Source organism: Zootoca vivipara, chromosome 13, assembly GCF_965207765.1.
Source record: "Zootoca vivipara chromosome 13, rZooViv2.hap1.1, whole genome shotgun sequence".
NCBI classification, from domain to species: Eukaryota; Metazoa; Chordata; class Lepidosauria; order Squamata; family Lacertidae; genus Zootoca; species Zootoca vivipara.
The window spans coordinates 5,731,309-5,754,916 of NC_142596.1; the positions used below are offsets into that span (position 1 = coordinate 5,731,309).

At 44.1% G+C, this 23,608-nt stretch overlaps 1 protein-coding gene across 3 annotated transcripts in view; it reads left to right on the forward strand.

Moving 5' to 3' along the window:
• The window catches only part of MYO1E (myosin IE), a 118,306-nt gene that overhangs the window by 69,904 nt on the left and 24,794 nt on the right, over window positions 1-23,608 (forward strand). For all 3 annotated transcript variants that reach the window (XM_035132347.3, XM_088656834.1, XM_088656833.1), the window contains exons 11-18: window positions 7,615-7,695; window positions 8,997-9,083; window positions 15,350-15,436; window positions 16,205-16,372; window positions 16,924-17,009; window positions 18,328-18,409; window positions 19,393-19,499; window positions 23,307-23,405. In XM_035132347.3, coding sequence (XP_034988238.1) covers window positions 7,615-7,695; window positions 8,997-9,083; window positions 15,350-15,436; window positions 16,205-16,372; window positions 16,924-17,009; window positions 18,328-18,409; window positions 19,393-19,499; window positions 23,307-23,405 — 797 coding nt within the window. The remainder of the gene's footprint in view (window positions 1-7,614; window positions 7,696-8,996; window positions 9,084-15,349; window positions 15,437-16,204; window positions 16,373-16,923; window positions 17,010-18,327; window positions 18,410-19,392; window positions 19,500-23,306; window positions 23,406-23,608) is intronic.

Here is a 23,608-nt window from a genome sequence, read left to right on the forward strand (position 1 = left end):
TAGACAATGCTACCATTCAGTGGATTTGTAGCTGGCTTACTGACCGAACCCAAAGGGTGCTCATCAATGGCTCCTCCTCATCCTGGAGAGTAGTGACTAGTGGGGTGCCACAGGGTTCTGTCTTGGGCCCAGTCTTGTTCAACATCTTTATCAATGACTTGGATGATGGGCTTGAGGGAATCCTGAGCAAGTTTGCAGACGACACCAAATTGGGAGGGGTGGCTAACACCCCAGAGGACAGGATCACACTTCAGAATGACCTTAACAGATTAGACAACTGGGCCAAAGCAAACAAGATGAATTTTAACAAGGAGAAATGTAAAGTACTACACTTGGGCAAAAAAAATGAAAGGCACAAATACAGGATGGGAGACACCTGGCTTGAGAGCAGTACATGTGAAAAGGATCTAGGAGTTTTGGTTGACCACAAACTTGACATGAGTCAGCAGTGTGATGCAGCAGCTAAAAAAGCCAATGCAATTCTGGGCTGCATCAATAGGAGTATAGCATCTAGATCAAGGGAAGTAATAGTACCACTGTAGTCTGCTCTGGTCAGACCTCACCTGGAGTATTGTGTCCAGTTCTGGGCACCACAGTTCAAGAAGGATACTGATAAGCTGGAACGTGTCCAGAAGAGGGCAACCAAAATGGTCAAAGGCCTGGAAACGATGCCTTATGAGGAACTGCTTAGGGAGCTGGGTATGTTTAGCCTGGAGAAGAGAAGGTTAAGGGGTGATATGATAACCATGTTCAAATATATAAAAGGATGTCATATAGAGGAGGGAGAAAGGTTGTTTTCTGCTGCTCCAGAGAAGCGGACACGGAGCAACGGATTCAAACTACAAGAAAGAAAATTCCACCTAAACATTAGGAAGAACTTCCTGACAGTAAGAGCTGTTCGGCAGTGGAATTTGCTGCCAAGGAGTGTGGTGGAGTCTCCTTCTTTGGAGGTCTTTAAGCAGAGGCTTGACAGCCATCTGTCAGGAATGCTTTGATGGTGTTTCCTGCTTGGCAGGGGATTGGACTGGATGGCCCTTGTGGTCTCTTCCAACTCTATGATTCTATGATTCTATGATTCTAATTGATGCTGCGATGTGCTGGGTTCTGGGCTCCTAGCCTCCTCCTGATGCAAACACGTGCATGACGTAAGAGGAGCGTGTCACAGAGCCGACAGGCAGAGCAGGTCATTCACAGGTCAGAGAGAAATGAGGCGAACTTGCAGTTAGTTTCTTTATTAAGGAAATTAAAAAATACAACGAGGCTCATAAAGGCAGAATCCTCCAATGAAGCAGTTGTTCGAACTGGCATGCAGCCCCTGCTTCGCTCTCTAGCCTTCTGAGTCAGGGCTCCTCCCTCTGTGGTCCAGAAGTCTCTCTCTCTGTGCCTGTCTGGCTCGTTGCTCAGCAACGTGTAACATTTGTCGCGTTCTAGGAGTAAGGGGCTGGAGAGCCACCAACAGAGAAGCTGTCAGGATGGATCACCCTTCGATCACCTCTGTCAAAGCCTTCATCCAAACTGGAAGCCTCATCACCTTACCCTGTGCTGGACCACCTGCCTCTTCTGCCTCTTCATTATCGCTCAAGCTTCCTGCTTCTAGTACCTCCCGGCTTGTCCCCTCCTCTGAGGTGTGACAGGTCTGACCAGGATCCAGGATCTTAGCCATCATCTTCTGTGCCTTCCTCGGGGGGGGGGGAGTTCTTTTGGTGTGTGTCTTTCTACCACTCTTCCTCATCCAGCCAGTCCCTGACACACACATGTGATGTCGCATAGTGGGCCCCCTCAGGATCAGTGCCTCTGATCCTAAGGACTGATCCTTTGTTGCAAAACTTCCCCAAATCTGAAAATACTGTTCAGGACTGCAGCCTGTTCCACATACTACTAGAAGTGGCTAACTTGTGGTCCTCCAGATGTTGTTGGACTCCAACTCCTTCCTGAAAATTAAAAAAATATTTTAAAGATCTTGGCAGCTCCTGTCAGCCCCAGCCAACATGTCTGATGATCAGCGATTATAGGTCCACAGTCCATATTGAAGGCCACAAGTTAGCTGCTCATGATGAACGCACACAGACACTTGAAAAAAAAAAAAGTTTGCCTCATAGAATAATGGAATAATAGATGGAATAATAAATGACCAAGGGTCATCTAGTCCAACCCCCTGCAATGCAGGAATCTCAGGTAAAGCATCCATGACAGATGGCCATCCAACCTCTGATTTAAAACCTCCAAGGAAGGAGAGTCCACAACCTCCTGAGGGAGATCGTTCCACTGCCAAACAACTCTTTACTGTCAGAAATTTGTTTTGAATGTTTAGTCAAAATCTCATTTCTTGTAACTTGAAGCCATTGGTTTTAGTTCTCCCCTCCAGAGCAGGAGAAAACAAGCATGTTTCCTCTTCCATGTGACAGCCCTTAAGCTATTTGAAGATGGTTATCATACCTCCTCTCAGTCTCCTCTCTTCCAGGCTAAACATACCCAGCTCCTTCAAGCGCTCCTCGTAAGGCTTTGTTTCCAGAACTTGATCATCTTGGTTGCCCTCTTCTGCACACTTTCCAGCTTGTCAATATCCTTCTTAAATTGTGGTGCCCAGAAGTGGACACAGTAGTCCAGGTGTGCATCTTATATTTGTACATCTGTTTCTTCCTGCCTAAGTGCAGAACCTTACAATTTGTCCCTACTGAAATTAATTTTGTTAGTTTGGGCCCAACTCCAGGCTGTTAAAGTCATCTCAATTCCTTCATCCAAGTCATTTATAAAGACGTTGAACAGCGGGCCCAGGACAGAGCCCTGCGGCATCCCACTTACCACTTTTTTCCAGGATGATGATGAACCATTAATGATAACTCTTTGGGTTTGGTCAATCAACCAGCTACAAATTCACCTAATAGTTACCTTTTGTCAGCTTCCTTGCAAATCCACATTTTGTCAGCTTCCTTGCAAAAATATTATGGGCTTTGTCAAAAGCCTTACAGAAATAAAGATACACTATGTCCACAGCATCCCCCCGACCCAAAAAGCTTGTAATTCAGTCAAAAAAAGAAATCAGGTTCATCTGACATGACTTGTTTTTGAAAAACCCATCTTAGTAATCACAGTGCTCACATGCCAACTTTTGAATTGTCTGTTCTAGGACTTTCTTGGTATCAGTGTCAAGCTCACCAGTTGGTAGTTACCTGGTCTTCCTTTCCCCCCCATTTTGAAGATGGGGACAGCATTTGCCTGTCTCCAGTCTGAAGGGACATCACCTGTTCTCCATGAATTCTCAAAGATCATAGAAAGGATCTATGAGATTACACCCGCAAGCTCCTTTAGTACCCTTGGATGCAGTTTGTCAGGCCCTGGAGATTTTAATTCATTTAAACTAGCTAGGTGTTCCTTACTACCTCTTTTCCTCTCTTGGGCTCCCTCCTTACATCATTTATTCTGTTATCACCAGGTTGGGCATCACTTTCCTTTGGGATGAAGACGGGGCAAAGTAGGTGTTGAGTAGTTCTGTCTTCTCTCTATCACCCAATAGCATTTCTCTGTCTTCTGCATGCAGAGAACCTCCCACTTGCTTGTTCTTCCACTTACTTCGGATATAGCCAAAGAAACAATATTATTATTATTATTATTATTATTATTATTATTATTATTATTATTATTATTAACCTCTCTTGCAGGCCTGAGCTCATTCTGAAACAGAAGTGGGGAATATTTTTCAGTCCAGGGGCCACATTTCCTTTTGGGTAGCTTTCCAGATGCCACACGTTAGTGAAGGGGGTGGGCAGAGGCAACTGGGCAAAGCAGCAGATGTGATTCTTTTCTTTGTACACTTGACTACATTCCAGCCACATAAAAGCCAAAGGTTTACACAGGCAACACATGTGCACACCTCCATCCAGGCAGGAAGCAGGCATTACCCCAAATCAAAGACACATTTCAGCCAAGGGAAAGCCCTTGAGGAGGATGGGTCAGTTGGGGTGTGGCTTGGGGAGAGTCCCAAGAGGTGGACAGAGAGCTGCATTCAGCTCTGAAGGCTGAACTACTCTAGCCCTGTGCTAAAACCTAAAGCTGGCATGAGGTGTGTGTGCAAAGCAGGAGAAGCTGAAAGAGAAACATTAAAAAGAGCAGAACTGCAAGAGATGAATATGCCAGCCTCTGTCTTTTAAAGGGCCAGAATGTTCTGCTGAAACCCATATAGAGGATTTCTAATGAGCATGGCTCACTGTTGCTATCATGTGGCTTTTCTGTAATGCGTGTTTTGAAGCTGGTAATTTTCTCCAAGAAGCAACACAGTGACTGTAGGATTGCCTCTGTTTTCACTTTTTGCTTTACCAGATTGTTTCCTAGGCCTTTTTTTATAGCAGCTTGGTTTACAAGCATCACTGGGTGATAATAGGCATCTCAGTGCCATGAAATCTTCACCTGCTGACCCATAGATGAAGTTGTTGTTCAAAGTTCAAGAACAGGCTAGGCTGGTTTTTTTCTATTCCCTTTTTCTGGTTGCTTGGCAACCATTAATATACTGTGTCCTGGGCGTGGGTTTCTGCAATTGCTTTTCACGAATCTGTTCAATGAATTTATCTATTACTTGTTTTTATGCAAAAGGCTAAAAGCATGTTCTAAAGAAAGGAGAGCCACATTTTTGCCACAGGGTGTCTTGCACCAGAGGTTCACCTGATATCTTCCCTTAAGCATCACACCTCCCATATTCTGTAGTGGCTGCAGTGACCATTTCAGGCAGCCATGCGGCTCTAGCTCTGTGACCCTCCAGATGTTGCTGATTTCATCATCCTTGAATCATTGACCAGGCTGGCTGGGATTAATGGGAACTGGAGTCCAACAGTATATGGAGGGCCCCTCATTCTCCAGCCCTGGTCCTACTCACAGCAGTCCCTTTACTGTTTGGGCCAGAGAGGTAATTGTGTCTTTTTTCCTTCCTTGTTCCTTCTGGTGTTTAATTTATTAGAGAAAGAGATTTGGAAGACATATTTCTACTCTCCAGTAACAGAGTTAACACAATAGTGATTGCTCCAAGCACATTCAAACTTGCTTAGATTTGCATCTGCCCTCATCCACCTTTAGACAAATATTCGCCACAAAAATACTTAGACTAGAATAAATTGCAGACACTTAGCTTTGAAAATAAGTGAATATCTTACTCACAGCTCTCCATCCCCGGCAGTAAAACAAAGAAGGAAAAAGTTCCACATAACTTTTTAAAAGATCATGCAATCTTTGGGTTAGCAAAGATGCTGGCTATAAAATATCATTTTAGATTCAGTTCATTTGATGCATTTGAGTTGTGAGGCAAGCCGCATGGCTCCTTCTTGCTTGTTTTAGGAAGCACAAAGAGAAAGATACAAGAAGGTAGAGAGCAGAGACATCGAAGAAAAATTAACCTCTCTTTCTCATTCTGAGCTTTAGCCAGCCTGACTTTCCCCCTGCAACTGTTGGCTACTCATGTACAGTATACTCTTCCTTTGTGATTTCCCCTTTCTTCCATTTCGTATACATGCCCTTCTTAACTTTCAGCTCACCTGTAAGCTCCTTATGCAGGCACACCAGATTCCTTAGATTCCTCCCACTTTTCTTTCTTGTTGGAATTTGGACCTTCAATATTTTTCCTTTTCAAATCTCCCATCCTTGGATTCAGTTCTCTTTGAGTATTTCTGACCATGGGGTCACACCCAGTAGCCCCTTAAGCTTTTTGAAATTGGCCTTCTTAAAGTCCAGAGTGCACGTCCAGCATGCTCAATTTTCCCTTGCCTCTGTATCCTGAAACCCAGGAGAACATGATCACTTCCTCCCACATTTCCTAGTGCAGTACTTCCACTGTTGGTCAGTTCCTTCCTAATGGTGAGGACCAGATAGATGATCCCCTTCTGAGGATAGATGATTCCACCTTCTGGGAAATGAAATTGTCAGCGTGGCAATGGAGGAATTTGTCAGACCTTACATTCTTGCTAGAGTTTGAGTCCCAACAGATATCAGGGAAGTTGAAGTCCCCCATGATTACTATATCTCTCCTTTTTCAGTGTTTGGTTATCTGCTCTAGTAAGGCACCATCCAAGTCTTCAGTCTGGCTTGGTGGTCTATAGCAGACACCCACAATAAGGTCACTGTAGATTCTCTCTCCTACAATTTTTACCCATATACTCTCAATTGCCTTTCCATGCTCCAGGTCATGGATTTCTTCACAAGTATATATATCCTTTACATATAATGCCACTCCTCCTCCCTTCCTGTTTGGTCTATTCCTTTTGAACAAGTTATACCCCTCAATTCCTACATTTCAGTCATGAGTCTCATCCCACCAGGTTTCAGCAATGCCTAGCAGGTCGTGTTTGCCATCCTGTACTAAAAGCTCCAATTCTTCTTGCTTGTTTCCCATACTCTGTGCATTTGTGTAGAGACAACTGAAACCATGAGTTGTCCAGCTGCTTCCTTCCTGTAGTTTTTTGCCCTTTAGCAGGTTTCTAAAGCACCACCTCAGTTTCCTGTGCATCAATGAAGCTATTATCCCCAGTGCCAGGTGCTCTTCTGTCATTTGTAATGTTGTCTCCCTTTCCCTCGAGATATAGTTTAAAGCTCTCCTGATCAGGTTCTTGAGACTCTTAGCAAGCACAATCTTGCCAACCGCTGTGACGTGTGCAGCCTATCTTTCACTAGAAGTCCTTCCTCAAGGAAACAGAGATGGTGATCCAAGAAGCCAAATCCTTCCTGATGACACCACCTCCACAGCCAGTGGTTTATCTCAAGTATTTTCCTCTCCCTGGACTACAACCTTCAACAGGAAGGAGTGATGAAAAGACTACCTGTGCCCCAGTTATCTTCAGCTCCCTGCCCAGTGTCTCATATTCCATTGCTATGTTTTGCAGGCTGTGTGTGGCAGTATTATTTGTACCCATATGAATCAGAAGGAAGGGGTAGGGGCCAGTGGTTACTCTGGTAACTTGAGGTCAGGGCTCAGGTTAACCCAGGCATCCCCAAACTGCGGCCCTCCAGATGTTTTGGCCTACAACTCCCATGATCCCTAGCTAAGAGGACTAGTGGTCGGGGAAGATGGGAATTGTAGTCCAAAACATCTGGAGGGCCGAAATTTGGGGATGCCTGGGTTAACCCTTTCATGCATGCAAGTGTAAGTCAGTATTACAACATACTTGTATTTTCTCTCTCTCCTGTCCAGCAAACAATCCTGATGCCAGAGAGAGGGAGGGAGGGGTCTGCGGCAGAGGTTTCTTTGTTTCTTCTGGTGAGAAAACCAGCTGCATGCTGTTTGTGCTGCTGAGAGACTGGACAAGTGAAGATGCCCCAGAGAGTCCCCCTCTCGCCTTTCAGGGCAATATCACAGAAGAAGCAGAAGCAGATGGGGTTCAGATACTAGCCTTCCCCAACCAGTTCCACGCCTGGGGTTTGGCCCTGCAGTTGCCATCAGCTCCAGCATGATATGGCTGTGATGGTTGGGACAGGTGGAAGTTGTCGTTCAAAACATCTGGAGGGGACCAGGCTGGGGAAGGTTGCCTTAAATGTTTTTTTAGTTTGTGCAACTAATTCATTCATTAAATTCTTAGTCCTTTTTTCATCAAATACTTAGATCTTTAGACAAGTCTCTTTCTGTTTTTGTTTTATTAGTCAATTAATAAGGCTATGGAGAAGGATCACGAAGAATATAATATTGGTGTCTTGGACATCTACGGCTTTGAAATATTTCAGGTAACAACTTAAAACATTATTTCAGTGACAGCAAAAATATCCCTGTTTTTCTGCCTGGTTTGGGCAACCTGTGGTGCTCCAGGTGTTGCTGGACTCCCAGCACCCAATACCTTCAGCGTCCAACATGGCCAGAGGGCAGAGGTTGAGGCGAATTGCAGTCCAGCGGTATCTAGAGAGCCATGGCTTCCCAACCACTGTACAAAGAAGAAGGAAATTTACCTCCTTTGGCATCATGGCTTTGTCATTATCTACATGGCAATGATGATAATATTGCATAAATTAAATTCTACTGCATACTGCCCTGAAATCCATTTTTGGATGAAAGAGAGAGGTAGGGGTGTGTGTGTGTGTGTGTGTGTGTGTGTGTGTGTGTGTTAAAATTTAAATAAACTAAAAAACTATATAGATGCATGGTTTTGCTCATGCTATCATGATGGAATGTTAGGGAAAAACTGGAGTCAAACTGTTGGGACTACTGTAGCTTATTTACGTTTTGGATTTATCATTTACTTTAGTTAAAGCAGTTTTATCTCACACTCGCTCCCAGAGTGACTTAAAAATGGAATTAATAAGAGTTTGCCTTGAGTATATTTGAGAGAAAACAGTGGAATACTGGAAACACTGTTAATAGCATTGAGAAAGCATAAAGAAATAAGAGGTATAAAAGAGGGCCCCTTGTCCTCAGTAATACAATTTAAAGGCTGTGACACAAAAGGAAATAATTTGGAGGGAAGAGGAAAGAGGCAAACTCAGGCATTATTTCTTAGTTACAGAGTTCTGAAATGGGAAGAGTTCAAGAAGTGGAGCCAAAATTTGCTGGTTTTTAGCAGAGTGGAAAGAGTGGCCACACAGTCCTATTTCTCTTTCTCCTATAGTTTGGTGGAAAGGCTGTCACAGTTTTTAAATTTAGTTTAATTTTCATAAAGTTGCAAAATTTATGCCCTGCACCCACAGTACATGAATGGAAACCTTTGGAATAAAGTTGGGACATACATACTGCTTCCTATAATTGGAAACAAATATAATGTAAAACAAAAATGCTTCGTATAATGCAGGGTTTGAATGAACTTGTTTAAGTTGTTCTAGGAACAATAACTGTTCCTTTAATGAAAACTCAAGTCTTGGAAAGAGCTTTGGAGAATCTAGGCTACTGTCTTCTCTGCTGAGGTTTACAGTGCAAATGTAAAAACCAGCTGTTAAACTTACTGAAAATATATTGCAAAAATTGACCTAATTGGTAAAAGGGGTGTTTTTATGTAGGACCTGAAGCTAATGTTTTGATAGCTTGTTTTCTCTCCCAGAAAAACGGGTTCGAACAGTTTTGCATCAATTTTGTTAATGAAAAGCTGCAGCAGATCTTCATTGAATTGACGCTGAAGGCAGAACAGGTAAAAAAAAAACCAATTTGTGTAGGGTTTTTTTTCTACAAATACCCACAAAACTGCCTTCCCCTTGTCAAATGTGGCCTGGCTTTTTGGGTGATGACTATTTAAAATTTGTCTGGCAAGTATATTTGAGAGAAAACAGTTGTGGTTTTGCTAGTACAATTTTGGAAAATAATGCAGCCACAGTTGTAAGCAGATTCTATCATCTGACATGGTGACTCAAGAGTGAGTCTCAGCAGAGAGAACAACCATCCTGTCAGCTGACTACCTTGTGGATGTTGACTTGCTGCCACAGATGGCTGGCTTACATTTGTGTTGGATAGGGCTGTCAAGTGAAAATGGGGAATATCTGCTTCCTCAATTTCCTACCAACCTGTCTCTTTGAAAGAAAAGGGGTTTGTATTTCCCCTGCTACCAGCCAGTCTGAAGAGCCTGTGCATTTGTTTGTTTTGTTTTGATTTATTATATTTCTATGCCACTTTTCATTCAAATGAATCCCAAAGTGGCTTACGAACAATAAATAAGAATAACATGATAGATAGACAATAATAGAACATCACAAATACAACATAAATAATATAGAATAATTAACAAATAATCAGTGAAACAATTACAGTTTGTAAAACGCTATTAACAAAGCAACAACAAAAATAAGCTAAACATCATAATTAAAGCAAAAGTCATACTATATGAATAACAAATCAAAACAACATTTATCTATATATATAAAAATGTAAAAATCGTGAAAGTGCGTGTTCCACTTTTCTCTGTAACCACTCAACCGATCGTCCTGAAATTTTGATACAACGATCCAGGCCACTCCCCGAGCGTTGTTGGAAAAGAAAATCCCTCAAATCTCACACCTGGGCAGGTATAAACCTGGTTTTCCACCAAGTCAAACAGTGCCCTCAAGTGGCATTATTCCCTCAGCTCCTCCTCCTACACCCCTCCCTCCCTGTGAAATTATGCCACACCCACAAACCAAATAATGACATCATCAACCAAGCAACTGAAACCACCAAGGCGGCCTTTGTTGTATGTAGGCCCCTGCCAGGCCCCCACTAGGCCCGGGGAAGGCGATAACCCACAGCAACGCACTTGGGGGCACGGCAAGGGGTTTTTAGTTTAAAATTTAGCACCACTACCCCCCCTAAATCCCCCACCAAATAACCACAAGACAAATATAAATACCATCCTTCAAAACGTCATGAGATACGCCGGTCACGGAGGGGGGGGTAACAAACAGAATAGATCATGGATCGGGACACGTGGGGGCAGTCACAGGGATTAGCCACAACAACGCGCCACACCCACAAACCCCGCCTCCACCATGAGATCCTGCAAAACAGGGGGACTCTGAGGCTCAGGGGGATCTGAAGGGGGTCTATTACCCTCCATTTGACAGACTAACGCACAGCAACGCATGCAGGGCCAACTAGTTATCTATAAAACAGTACTGTATTAACAATATTAACAAAATAGGAGTCAAAAAATAAACTTAGCACTGTTAAGTTCTTGCACATACTCCCCACACTCCCATGGCTCATAATCTTTCAATCTATTTAGCTCATTGGAATACACATGTGTGTAATGCCTGTGGTAGCAACTCCCTTCTGAAGGTTCCTTGGGCAGGAGGTGGGACAGCAAAGGTGAAACCAGCCACCCCCTGATGGCAAATAGAGTATTTTGCCCCCTAAGTACTGCAGGAAGCAACAGAGCTCGTTTATCCCTTGGAATATTTGGACTGTGATACTGAGTGGGGCAACTGAACTTAGGCCTCAGAGTGTGTGGTCTGCTTGGTCACTTGGAACAACTTCGTCAAGTAGTTTTCTAAAGTGGGAGTGACAAACCCAAGAGCCTTCATCACACACAGGAAATTTATCTCCCTTGCTCCTGGACCCCACCAATTTTGGTAGATGTTGGTGAAAAGAAACGTTTTTTAAAAGCAGACAGGGATGGAACGATTTTTAAAAAACCAAGTCCAGTGTCTTAAGGGGGGGGGGGAGACAAGTCACTACCTCCCCGATCACCAGATTTGTCAGTTGATGATAACCTCAGCTGGTCTGTATGTGTGTGCAAGCGTGGACTCACCCACTTTTGGCCACACACACTCCTGGGAAGCAATCCCTGGATGGTTGGCCAAGGGCGACTGAGCCCCAGGATGGTTGGCCAAGGGCAAATGTGGCCTTTGAGCCAAAGAGAAAGGCTAGCCACCCCTGAATTAAAGGAACTTCGAGTAAGAACCCTATGAAATGTATAATTTAACCTCCTCCACTTAAAATTAGTAATTGTTGAATCAGGGCTTAGACTTGTAGGCTGTTTCCAGTGTCAGTGGTGACTCAGCCTGGTTTTCCTTCCTCTGAAAAGCACCCATGATCTATGATTTATGGAAAGCAAGCTCCAGCTCCAGCCCCTCATATTTTAGAAATTAAGCTCTGTCATACAAACACACACCAGCATCTTTACCTTCCTTGTTTTGAAACACTTGGAGTGACAACTGCTTTGGTATCGAAATCTGCAACAACTAGGCAGGACCTAGTGTGTCTCATCTCACACAGTTCATAATTTTAATTACAGTAGGCCGAAAACGTATGTGGGGGTTACTGCCCAGCCCCCCATGCAACCATCGCTACCTGTCTGAAGCTGGTGCACTGAGCAGGCGAGATCTCAGGAGCCTTGCAGGGCCTTCCAGAGTCCTTGTGCAACCATCACAGAGCCTGGAAAGGACTTAAAAACACTTTCTGCAGCAGAAAACCTGGTGCTGAAAGGGCTTTTTAAGCCCTCTGGGCTCTGGGAAGGTTATGTGAGGGCGGTCTCCCACCCTCTTTCCATTCATTCATTTTTTCATTTGTTGACGAAGTGTGCAAAGCTGTGATCGTGTAGGTTTGGGGCCTAGTGTTCAAAACCACCACAGTGTCATGGGCTGGCCAAATCAGGACAATGCAGATGAAGGGTTTGTCAAGGACCAGGGGGAGGGCTCTAGCTTGTTATGGAGTTCTTTGCTGGAATTGGGGCAGCCTGATAGCAAGGATCTGGTTGAGGAGGTGATATTCCTTCAACCTGCTCTCTTGTCTTACTCATCTCTACAATGAGAGCTGAACCCCACCTCTCTCTCCATCTCCACCTCCCTCTCCACAGTGGTCAGAGCCCTTCTCTGGCACTTCCACAGTGCTTGCTGCACCACCTACCCAGGCGCCATCAGACACTGAAAGGAGCCCTACCTCTCCAGAGGGGGATGTTCTGCTGGTGCTGTCTGCCTCTCAAGGGGCAGAGACACTTCCCCAATCACCTAGATCCAGGAGACGCCAGGGGAGGAGAGAACAGGTGGCTCCACTTAGTGAGAGATTGCAGAAATGCTCGCTGTACTAAGCTGAGCCCACCCCGTTCCTATATATAGGATAGCAAGGGGGTGTATCCGTGTCAGATCAGCATTCAAAGCTTTGGGAGTTAGTTAGCCTGCCTTTGTTTTAGCTGACTCTAGGATTTATTATGTGGCTTAAGACAGCAATTTGCTTATGTACTGCAGAACTCTAAGCATTAAATCCTTTGGAGAGTATTCTTCAAGTCTTCATTCTTGATGAGTAGGAATCAGGACAGACAGCAATTGCCACAGTTTGTAGATACTGGGCAGACCCAGGGCAAAAAGTCTAAGGCCAAAGGCTGTTCTTGGGTGTTGGGGTATCCAGAGTGGAGCTGCCTGCCTGCCTGCCTGCCCCTTCCTATTTCATGCATCCTTTGGCTCAGGTCCAAGAACTCACCCCTGATATATGTCTAAGCTTGTAAGTAACAACTCAGCTGATCACTTGTGGCAAGTAAGATCCTCCCCACCTGCCCCAAACCAAACTCTATAAAGGTTGTGGCTTTTTCTTTTAGGCCACAAATGGAAGCATGACTGGGGAAACACGTTAATCATTTGTGTGCCTTCTCACAGCAGATTAAAATGGTTCCACTTTTCCCTCCTGAAACAATTCCTCAAAGAAATTCTAGTGACTTTTGTGTTACGCAAGCACCACTCAACACTGTGGGAGGAATTCAACACCAAGCTAAAACGAATGGTCTGCCAGCACCCAGATTTCTGCTTCCTCGGCAGAATGTCCTCCCCTCTCCTCCCTCTGTGGCTGCTCTGGGGTTTCCCACGACCTCCTACAGTGGGTGGGGAGAAGAGCATTAGTGCAGAAGCCTTTGCACTGGCTTCTGCTAGTGGAACTCCTGAGCTCAATCTGGCCTTGTATATTCAAAACTGGGTGTTTCCCCTAGGGAACAGGCAGCTATTTGACTGGGAGAAAGGTAGCTATTTATATATATATATATATATATATATATATATATATATATATATATATATTTGTAAATAGAACAGGTTTTATTTAAAAATTTTATAATTTACTAGCTGGCCCTGCCACGCGTTGCCGTGGCTAATCCCTGTAACTGCAACTCCCCTGTGTCGATCCATGATGTATCCCGCCCCTCCCCACCCACCCCCGGCTTATCCCTGTGATTTCCTCCCCCCCACCCCACCCCTGGCTTATCCCTGTGATTTCCCCCTCCCTGTTCCGACCCATGACGTATCACGTCCCCTTCTCCCCCCACCCCCGGCACACCCCTGTGACTAGTCCCATGTCCTGACCTATCCCGTCCCCTCCCCCCACCCCCCACCCAGGTGAGTCAGTACCTCCATTTGGCTTAGTTTGTAAAGGCTTCGGCCTCCATTCGGCCTAGTCTGCAAAGGCTTCGGCCTAGTATGTAAATGGCAGCTGAGGTGCTGTTGAGAGGTAAGGTTCTATAGGTGTAGTACCAGTGTAGCCGCCACTAGAGGACGCTGGTTTGCAACCTGGTTCTTTTCCCAGCATGCACTTTCGGCTGAGTGGTGTGTTCTGGGACACATTGTTTTGGGGGTTTTACATGGTGCAGGTGTGGCATCTGTCTTAGGTAACTTTCTAGGGTCCTTTGGACATTCGCTTTGGACGTTGTGTTCAAATTTGAACACAATCGGTGAAGCAGTTTTGGAGAAAAGTGGATAATAACCCACGTGCCCAGTTTACATTTATATATAGATAGATAGATACAAAATACAATTACATAAAATGATAGGAACATAATGAAATATTGTTGAAGCAGAAAAACATAGAATCATAGAGCTGGTAGGGCCATCTTTCTAGTGCAGCCACCTCCAATGTAGGAAACTCAGCTAAAGAATCCATGACGGATGGCCAGCCAACCTCTGCTTAAAAACCTCCAAGGATGGAGGATCCAGCACTTCCAGAGGGAGATCCATCTTCCATTTTTCATAAAAAGTAAACACTTATTTGACACAAGTTATTTGACACAGGGGGGAAACCTACGGATACATTCTGTATATGTGGGAGAATTTTTAAAAGCAAATGTCCCTCACTGACCTGGTGCAAAAAGATATTGTCGTCTGGAGGAGTCCTCACTGGTTAGATAAAACACTATAGTCCCACACAGCCTTACTTGGGAGTTCAGTGTGGATTTCTTCTGAGTAGACAGTTATTTACTAGATGCAAGTCAGCAGCAGCAGATGACCCCGCTTGGCTAGGCACTGGGGTGGATTTCACCCCGTGCCTTGCAGAGCCGGGCCAACACTGCCAACATGCTCTGCGCCCCTCAACAACATCCGAAGGCGCTGATCCGCTAGGCGCTGAGGTGGATTGCACCCTGAGCCTTGCAGAGTCAGGCCCAGGCTGCCACCAGACCCAGCTCTGGCGGTAGCAACAAGCACCTCTGTCTTGCCCAGCCCTATCCATTGCCACCCCACCACTAACCTGACCTGGGGGTTCTGGATCACAGACTCTACTGGTCAAAATGGGAGCCTCAGCGATCAGCCTTTCCTGCCAGAAACTAACCAGGACTGCTCCAAGAAAATGCACATGGCAAAAAGGAGTGCTAGGCCCTGGTGGGCTGCCCACTTACCCGCTTCTGATTGTCCAAGCAGATAGCCAATCAATGAGGATTTTTTTTAAAAAAAAGATTCCCCCCTTCACGTTTTACTTCCCTCTGTGGCCCCCTAGCCTTGTGCTATGCCCCCCCTTACACATTTTTCACCATGGCCCCCTTGGAATATCCTGAAGCCCCCAGTTGGGAAACTGCCCTAATGTCAACTGGCTGGGCATTCATTGCTTTAGATGCTACTTGCTATTGAATCTGTTTCACAGACGTTTTGATACTGCAGAGTTTTGTGTCAAAAATGTCCATAATATGCGCCTGAATCGCTGTATGTGTGTTTCTAAGCTCTTATTTCTGTACTGCAGGAGGAATACGTGCAAGAAGGAATACGCTGGACACCCATAGATTACTTCAACAATAAAATTGTGTGTGACCTCATAGAAAATAAAGTGGTATGTGTCCTGAGGGCCTCCCAGGTCTCATGCAGAGAGAAGGCCAACATGTCACTGACAGGGATTGAACCTGGGGCGTTCTGCATGCAAAGCGGGTGCTCCCTCAGTCTACTGTGGCCTGTCTCCGCATGTTCAGCAGCTTCTGGTTGGATAGCTCCCAGTGGGCCACAATGATAGCCCTATGACACATGGAGAAAACTGGGGGGAAATCCATGCTAATTCCACTAAACATGAACTAAACACGAATGGATGCCAGGAGGAGCAACCACACCTCCTGCAGAAACCAGCCAACCCCACAGGCTTCACTGGTAGCTTAGTCTCTGACCAGTTGGAAACAATCCTTTAAAATTCTACAAAGAAAAATTGAAAGAGAGGTCCTAATTTATGGCACCTCGGGGTATCTGAACAAGCATCACCTTGTCTTAATTGTACCAAAATCTGCTTCTGTTTTGTGCGGGTTTCACAGAGTCAATAGGTGTGAACAAACAGAAGTTTTCTGAAGTGCAATGGCAGTGTGTGTGCTCATCACTGCCCTGAGCCTTTGATCTATAGGTGTTTGAGGAGGGTACTAAAAGCTGAGATGACATTTATTCATAGTATATATAGATATCCTTTCTGTCAAAAGGCACTCAGTGACCTTATTTGTTAAAAAATGACTAAAATCCAATTAAGCACCTTGAGTGCCTGGCCTAGAGATAGGGGCAAGAAGCCTTGAAGGTTTTGCTGGAGAGAGGTTTGTACACCACCTGTTTCTTCTTGGTACACTAGAATCCTCCAGGCATCATGAGCATCCTGGATGATGTATGTGCCACGATGCACGCTGTGGGTGAAGGGGCCGACCAGACCCTGCTGCAAAAGCTCCAGATGCAGATTGGGACTCACGAGCACTTCAACAGCTGGAACCAGGGATTCATCATACACCATTATGCTGGAAAGGTGACTCTCAAAATGCATCGGTGAAAGAGGGGGGGGGGCTGATTCACTTTCTTTCCCTTTTTTTTTAAGGCTGATTCAATTTCTGACTGATCTGAGACTTGATTTTGCTAGCATATACCATGCAAGGCTGTAGGGAGCAGCCAGGGTGGGGGACTCCTTGGCATGGTGCCGTCATATCCTCAGTGTCAGTAAACAGGCTTTCACCGGCCCATTTTAAAGACTTGTTTACATTTTTATTGGGAGGTAACATTTTTTTTAACCCTGCATGGGGAAAGGTTCCTGGGTAAGAAGCAGGAAAACAGAACAGGAAAAAAATCCAGCCTCTCCCTGGATCTTCTGGTCTCCCAAACTCTCTTTTTCCAAAGCAAGCAGCATTGGCTGATTTTAAGAGAGAGCATGCATTTAGCCCCCTAATTTCCAGATTGTGCCTGAACAGATTGCATTATTTTCCAAAACTGCATTGGCAATTACAAGAACTATTTTCCGTAAGTGAAGTACATTTCACTGCCATATCCCTTGCACATGGAATAAAAGCTCACTCCTTTCCCCAGGTGTCCTACGACATGGATGGATTCTGTGAGAGGAACAGGGATGTTCTTTTCATGGACCTGATTGAACTCATGCAAAGCAGTGAACAGTACGTAAGACATGTTTCCTCCCACTTAGGGTGGGCATTGCACATGTGTCCCAGATGTAACAGTTCGTATTTCTCCCCTCTCCCCCAATCTCTCCCCATCTGTGCTTTTGGGTACAGTTTCCACTTGCCTGCTGTAAATTTAATAACATAGAGTAATCCGGGCAGTGGCTCAGGTACCAGCCTTCACCAACCTGGTGCCTTCCAGGTGCTTTGGGCTGTACTGCCCTTGAGCCTCGACATCATGACCATGCTTGCTGGTGCTGATGGAAGTTGTAGTAGAACACATATGGAGGGTCCCAGGTTAGTGAAGGCTGAGATAACCCTTACACTGCACTCTTCTGGCTAGATGGGAGGAGAATTAATTGGTTCCATATAACAGTCCAGGAATTCCAAAATAGGGAAAGTGACCATTTGGAACTAACTGTTGATGGTATAAGCAGTGCTTAATTTCTAACATTTAATAAAGATCTGGGCTATTTCTTAAATATGAAAAATGCTGTTTGGAATAATGTCATCTTGAATCAGGATTCAGAAATACGCAATTTCTCTTCAATGAAAGAAGGTTCAATCTGGAACTTGAGGAAAATCTGCAGCATCCCTTGGTTACTGTCAGGGCATTACTCTGTTGGACATTAAAGTCATAATGAGAGGACTGCTTTTGTTTTTTAAATAATAATAGCACCTAATATAATATTATTATTAACAGGAGTGAGACCTTGTCATCATATATCACCTGTGTTAGAGATCTCCAGTGGTTGCCCCTTTGCTATTGGGCCAGGTTCATGGTGGTACTATTAGTATATAAAGCCCTTAACAACTTGGGACCAGTTTACCTGCGAGATCTTCTTACCCCACATGCCCCCTTCTGACCACTTTGATCTGCAGAACTGGCACTGTTGCAGGTGCCACATGGTAATTGTAAGAAATTGGTCTTCTAGTATGGCAGCACCCACACTTAGGAGCTCCCTCCCTATGGAGCTGTACTCCTTTCACTGCCTACTAAAAACATTTTTGTTTAGACTAGTTACCTAGACACGTAGAGTGCTGGTGTATGTTTTAATCTGTTTTTATTTTATTTTGAATAGTTTTTAAACTGTTTTTCCTGATAATTTTATTGTTTTATTCTTTTTGCAAACCACTTTGAAGTTTGTTTGTTTTTATAATCAAGTGGTGTATAATTTTTATGAAATAAACAAGTCAGGATGGCCCAACTGACTGATGGAGGAAATGATCATATATTCACCTGCTTCTCCATCAGCCTCTTGGTCTTTTGTATTATCACTCTGTGCTGACCTGTGTCTTATTTTTCCTCTCCTAGGCCTTTTATAAAGGCTCTGTTTCCTGAGAATCTCCAAGCTGACAAGAAAGGCCGACCCACAACAGCTGGTAGTAAAATCAAGGTGTGCTCCAGTTTTTTGAGAGTCCAGTCCTACAATTGCACACTTGGAAGTGTTATGTGGAAGTTGTTGATAGGTCCTGGAAAGTTTCAGGGCATGGGCTCCATAGACCCAGATTTGCCTATGCTCATTTATATGTACAGATGCACATTTAAAAGTCAAATAAGGCAAATGAACTAATTTACGATCCAAATAATTAATTTGTCTGTTAATTTGTCCCCCCAAAATGTTCTTCTCCAGTTCATTTTCTTCCAAATAGATCCTTCTCCAAATCAATTCATTTTCCCTTCAGTTGTCTCCATTCATCAACAACCCTCCCAATCATCTCTAGATAAAGTCATCTTGAATTAATTCATTTTCCCCAATTAACATCCTGCCAGGCAACCCAGAATCCCCACCCCATTCAATTCCCCCATAGTTCATTATTTCCTCCAAAGCACTTGGGTACCTAGGAAAAGATTTTGAGCCCACTCCCATCAACACTCCTGACACTTGCATTGGATGGTAGGGGAACCCAGTCAGCATTGCCAGCCGTCTTCATCTGTGTGGGAGGAAGGCTCTTACTGTGGTTTCCCCCTCAAACACCCTGACCCTCAGCCATGCCAGGCAAACTGTATACCAGTGTGAAGGGATTCTTGGAACCTGTTGATCTTGGCAGGAAGATTGCCCATGCAACAATAGTTCTTCTGAAGGGCGATTTCAGGAGAGACTGCTGTTACAAATCAGACATCCTTCTTTTCTCAGAGACCAGGGTCAGTAACATTATCGCTTACAGTGCGTTAGTTTTCTGGCTTCAGTAAATTCTCTTGGGATCCTGTTTCTGATATAGTGAAATTACCATCTAATTAGAAAACAAAAAGGAGCAAAATTATTATCAGTAGCAGTTATAAGCAGCAGCTAGTACAGTATCTAAATATATGCCATTATTATTATTATTATTATTATTATTATTATTATTATTATAATATTATTATTATTATTTGCAGAAACAAGCCAATGACCTTGTTGGCACCCTGATGAAATGCACGCCCCACTACATCCGTTGCATCAAGCCGAATGAAACAAAAAAGGCTCGAGACTGGGAGGAAAGCAGGTACAGAGGAGACAGTTCCCACTGCTAATGCATATTAGATTGTTCCCTGCATTATGCCCAAGATGGCGAAAGATTCACTTCCGTGGCATGTAGTATACTTAATGTGTGGCTTCATGAGCAAGAGTAGAATCATCTACAGATGTAGGTTGCCTGTTAATTGAGACCACAGCAGAGACACCCATGGAGAAACAGCAGACAGGCAAGACAAATGCAAATACATTTTGTGCTGGCTTTATAGCCCTTCCCCCATGACTCATTCCCTTTACACCTCACCTATCTCCTTGACTATCCCCCACAGCTCTGCCCACCCCTCTCCCCAAAGCTTGCTCCAAGCCCCTTCACTCACAGCTCAGCCCAACCCCTTTTAAAGGAGCATGGAGATGCTTCTGACGGGTGCCTCCCCCTCCTCTATTAAGGAGCTCATCTGGGCTGCCTGCCACTTGCACTCCTTGCTCTCTGTCCTACCTGCCATTCTGTCATCAACATTTTTATGTATATAGAAAGAAATTCTAAATACAGTGGTACCTCAGTTCTCGAATGTCTCCATTGATGAGTGTTTGGAACCCGAATGCCGAAAACCTGGAAGTAAATGCTTCCGTTTTTGAAAGTGCCTTGGAAGTCGAACAGCTTCCGCTGCATGTTTTTCAATTTTCTCAGTTGAATTTGCAGACAGCCCTTTGTGCCTCCTTTTTCGAACGTTTTGGAACTCGAACGGTCTTCCAGAATGGATTACGTTCGAGAACCGAGGTACCACTGTACATTATTTTGCATGCACTTTTGCAACCAAGTGTTAATGGTGGTTAGAGTGGGCAGAAGTTACATAAATCTTCTGGTCAGTCTAAAGGAGGGCTGTGAAACAGAAGCCTCCATTTCCTTGTAGGTAATACTGTCATAGGCCTCTGAATACCAGTTGCTGGAAACTGCAGGAAGGGAGAGTGCTCTTGTGCTCAACTCCTGCCTGTGGGTTCCCCCCCCCCCAAGCATCTGGTCAGCCACTATGAGGTCCGGATGCTGGATGGGCCATTGGCATGTTCCAGCTGGGTTCTTCTTATGTCCTTAGCCTTCTGAGTTGGGCCAGAAGCAACAGTGGGTGGGATCAAAGGGGAAAGTGGGTGGAGCAATGGATGTGACTTACCTTTGTAGACTACACTCCAACCATACAGTAGTCAGGAGGTGTGTGTGTGTGTGTGTGTGTGTGTGTGTGTAGATAAGTACATAAACATGTGCATCCACACACGCACACATGTGCGCACGCACAAACAAACAAACAGTACTCCATCCTCCTTCCATCCAGTCAAGCAAGCACTGAGAATTGTCACAGTTCAAGGACACATTCCAGGCAAGCAAAAGTACTTGAGGAGTTTCTGGAGCAGGGCTGATGTGAGGAGTAGCCTGGGGAAGGGGCATGACCTAGGGCCACTTAAGGAAGCTCATTTGATCCACAAACATGTATCTTTAAATGACATGCAAAGCAAAACTCAGAACACTTTTTCAGCAAGCCTATCAAATCCTTATTTTTTCCAATTTATATTTAAAAAAATTGGTTATCTTCAAACCTAATATATTTTTCCTAATTTTATTCCCATACTGTATTTTGCTATTTTTCCAGACTGCAGTGTTACCAACTTGGAGAATTCTTTTCCAAGCTGAACTTTTAAAAAAGCCATCTAAGTACAAGATGCATTGCCAGTTAGGGTGTGTAGCTTTTTTTTCTAAAATCAAGACATTCCTTTTGCATTTTTCACTGCACAAAACCAAGGGTATTTGGGGTGATGTAGAAAAAAATTAAATCTCTAAAATCAATTCTAAATCTCCATGTTGTAACTGGCACTGCCCTCTAGTTCTTTCAAATTTTTAAAAATGCCTTCCATTACAGTTGTTCTGCCCCCATCCCATCCCATCATACTAGTTTGCTGTTCCTCCACCAGTGGGGAGGGGAGAGGGGAGGAAAATCAAATTGTTCACTTTACTGTTATGTTTGGAGAATTGGAATCCAGAATCTTGTTCCCCTTCCAAAGCCTTCTGGTGGAGTAGCCATAAAAAGAGCTGATCAGCCAAAGTATATTTTCCTGTTTATAGATTCCCGCCTGCTGACATATGGAATAATGCAATGGGGGGGGGGGGAGAGACAAAGTCCTTTTTTCTTACTGCTTCACCAATGCCAATCAGTCTCAAGCTACAAAGAACTTTTAAAACTGTTTTTAAAAAGTTTTGGGAAAAGGCAATTTTGAAGCATTCTCTCTCCCAGAACCAAAGCCTTTCAGGTCTGAATATCAAGCTAATGAGAAGCATTATTGTAATTCTGGGAAAAACTGTTATTTTTAAAGCACACACACCATTTTCATATTTTTATGAGGTAGACTAGCAAAATTATAAGTCTGGCTTGGTTCAAAACTAAAGAACTTAATTATTCTTACGATAGCCTGAAACAAAAGTTTGCTTACTACTGACTTGGGATGGAAAGTTCTTAAAATTCTTTGTTAATATTCAAATGTCCGTATTCTTGAAATGTGGAATTTGTTAACTTAAAATCAAAGAAATAATGCTGCTACACAAATTTGTTCTCCTATGTCCTGGAGCTACTTACATTAGAAGATACTGCTTTCCAAAAGTGGATCCAATATGATTCAGAGGGCTGTAGCCAATGCTCTTCATTGTGGAAGGATGTACAGATCCAGAATTGGCCTCCACAGTCATTTACGGACACACTGTTAAGACCATATTCATGGAAGACAATCTTACTCAGCTACGAGTGATCTGAGTAGGACTAGTGTTGAATGCAACTCTGAAGGAAGGACCCTAGTCCAATGGCCAAGCTGCTTTGCATGGTCCAATTCTCCAGCGGGATCCCCAAGTGGCGCCAGGAGAGATTCCTGTCTGCAACCCTGGAGGACTGCTGCCAGTCAGTGTAGACAACACTGAGCTAGATGGACCAATGATCTGACTAACTCTGCGGCAGATTCCTCTGTTCCTGTGAAAACTGGCATGGATATAATTCCAACTGGCCGATTCGTACTTTTCTTGCACATGCAAACATTGCAACATGTTATGTCACAAGAGTTTCCTTCAGCATAATTCTCCACCGTTGAAATCCAAAGTGTTGTTTAGGGGGTATGTGTCCCCTGCATCTTTTTCCCAGCACAAACACAGCAGGATATCAAGAAATTGTCTTGACAGCTGTGTATGCTAACTCAGGCCAACATTAGTTGGATTTCCCCTGACTTAAATCATACCCACAGACACACATTGGGGTTGGGGGGGGGTCTCTCTTGCTATTTACACTTTTTACTGAGTTTCTTCATATTACTACATAATGAAAGAGGCAATGCTTTAACCCTCCTCCATTTCCCATATCCATGCATGTTACATTCTCCTGGCTGCCAGGGCTGTTGGAAGTTGATGTCCAGCATTTTGGAGGACCTGGACACTCTTGCCTCTGGATGTTTCTAACAAGCACTGCAAATTCCCTGTGCAGTCTTGACCCCAGTTATCTGGTGGCACTTGTTTTCAGTGACTAAGAAAGATCTTATGATAGGAAGGTCCCAATATCTGTTTTGCACATTACAGATGAGTGCACCAAGCTTTTCCATATGATAAGGAGATTGCCCAATCACCCCTAACCTGGGTAACAGCAGCCTTTCCTGTTACCCAGACTCTGGGTGCTTTGCTGTCACTTGAAACTGATGCTTTTTTCCCTTCAATCTGTGACTGTAAGGGCTGTGAGTTGTTCTCCATGTAGAGCTTCTGAAAATGACTTGAAAGCTTGATTTCTCCCTATCGTCTTGTTTTCTGACCCTTTCCCTGCAGGGTAAAGCACCAAGTGGAATATCTTGGGCTCAAAGAAAACATCCGAGTGCGGCGAGCGGGTTATGCCTATAGGCGAGTGTTCCAGAAATTCTTACAGAGGTATAGTATTCCTCTATGTTACTTTCTTCTCTTCAGGGAGATTTTGAAATGGAAGGGAATATCACATTCCACACACACACACACACAAAAAAAAAAACATTCCCAAGTTTTCCTCTCCATTACTGCATAGAATAGATAGGAGCCTAAAGAAGCCCAGGTGTGTTAAATTTTGACTCTTGTTTGCTTGTCAACAAATCTAAAAA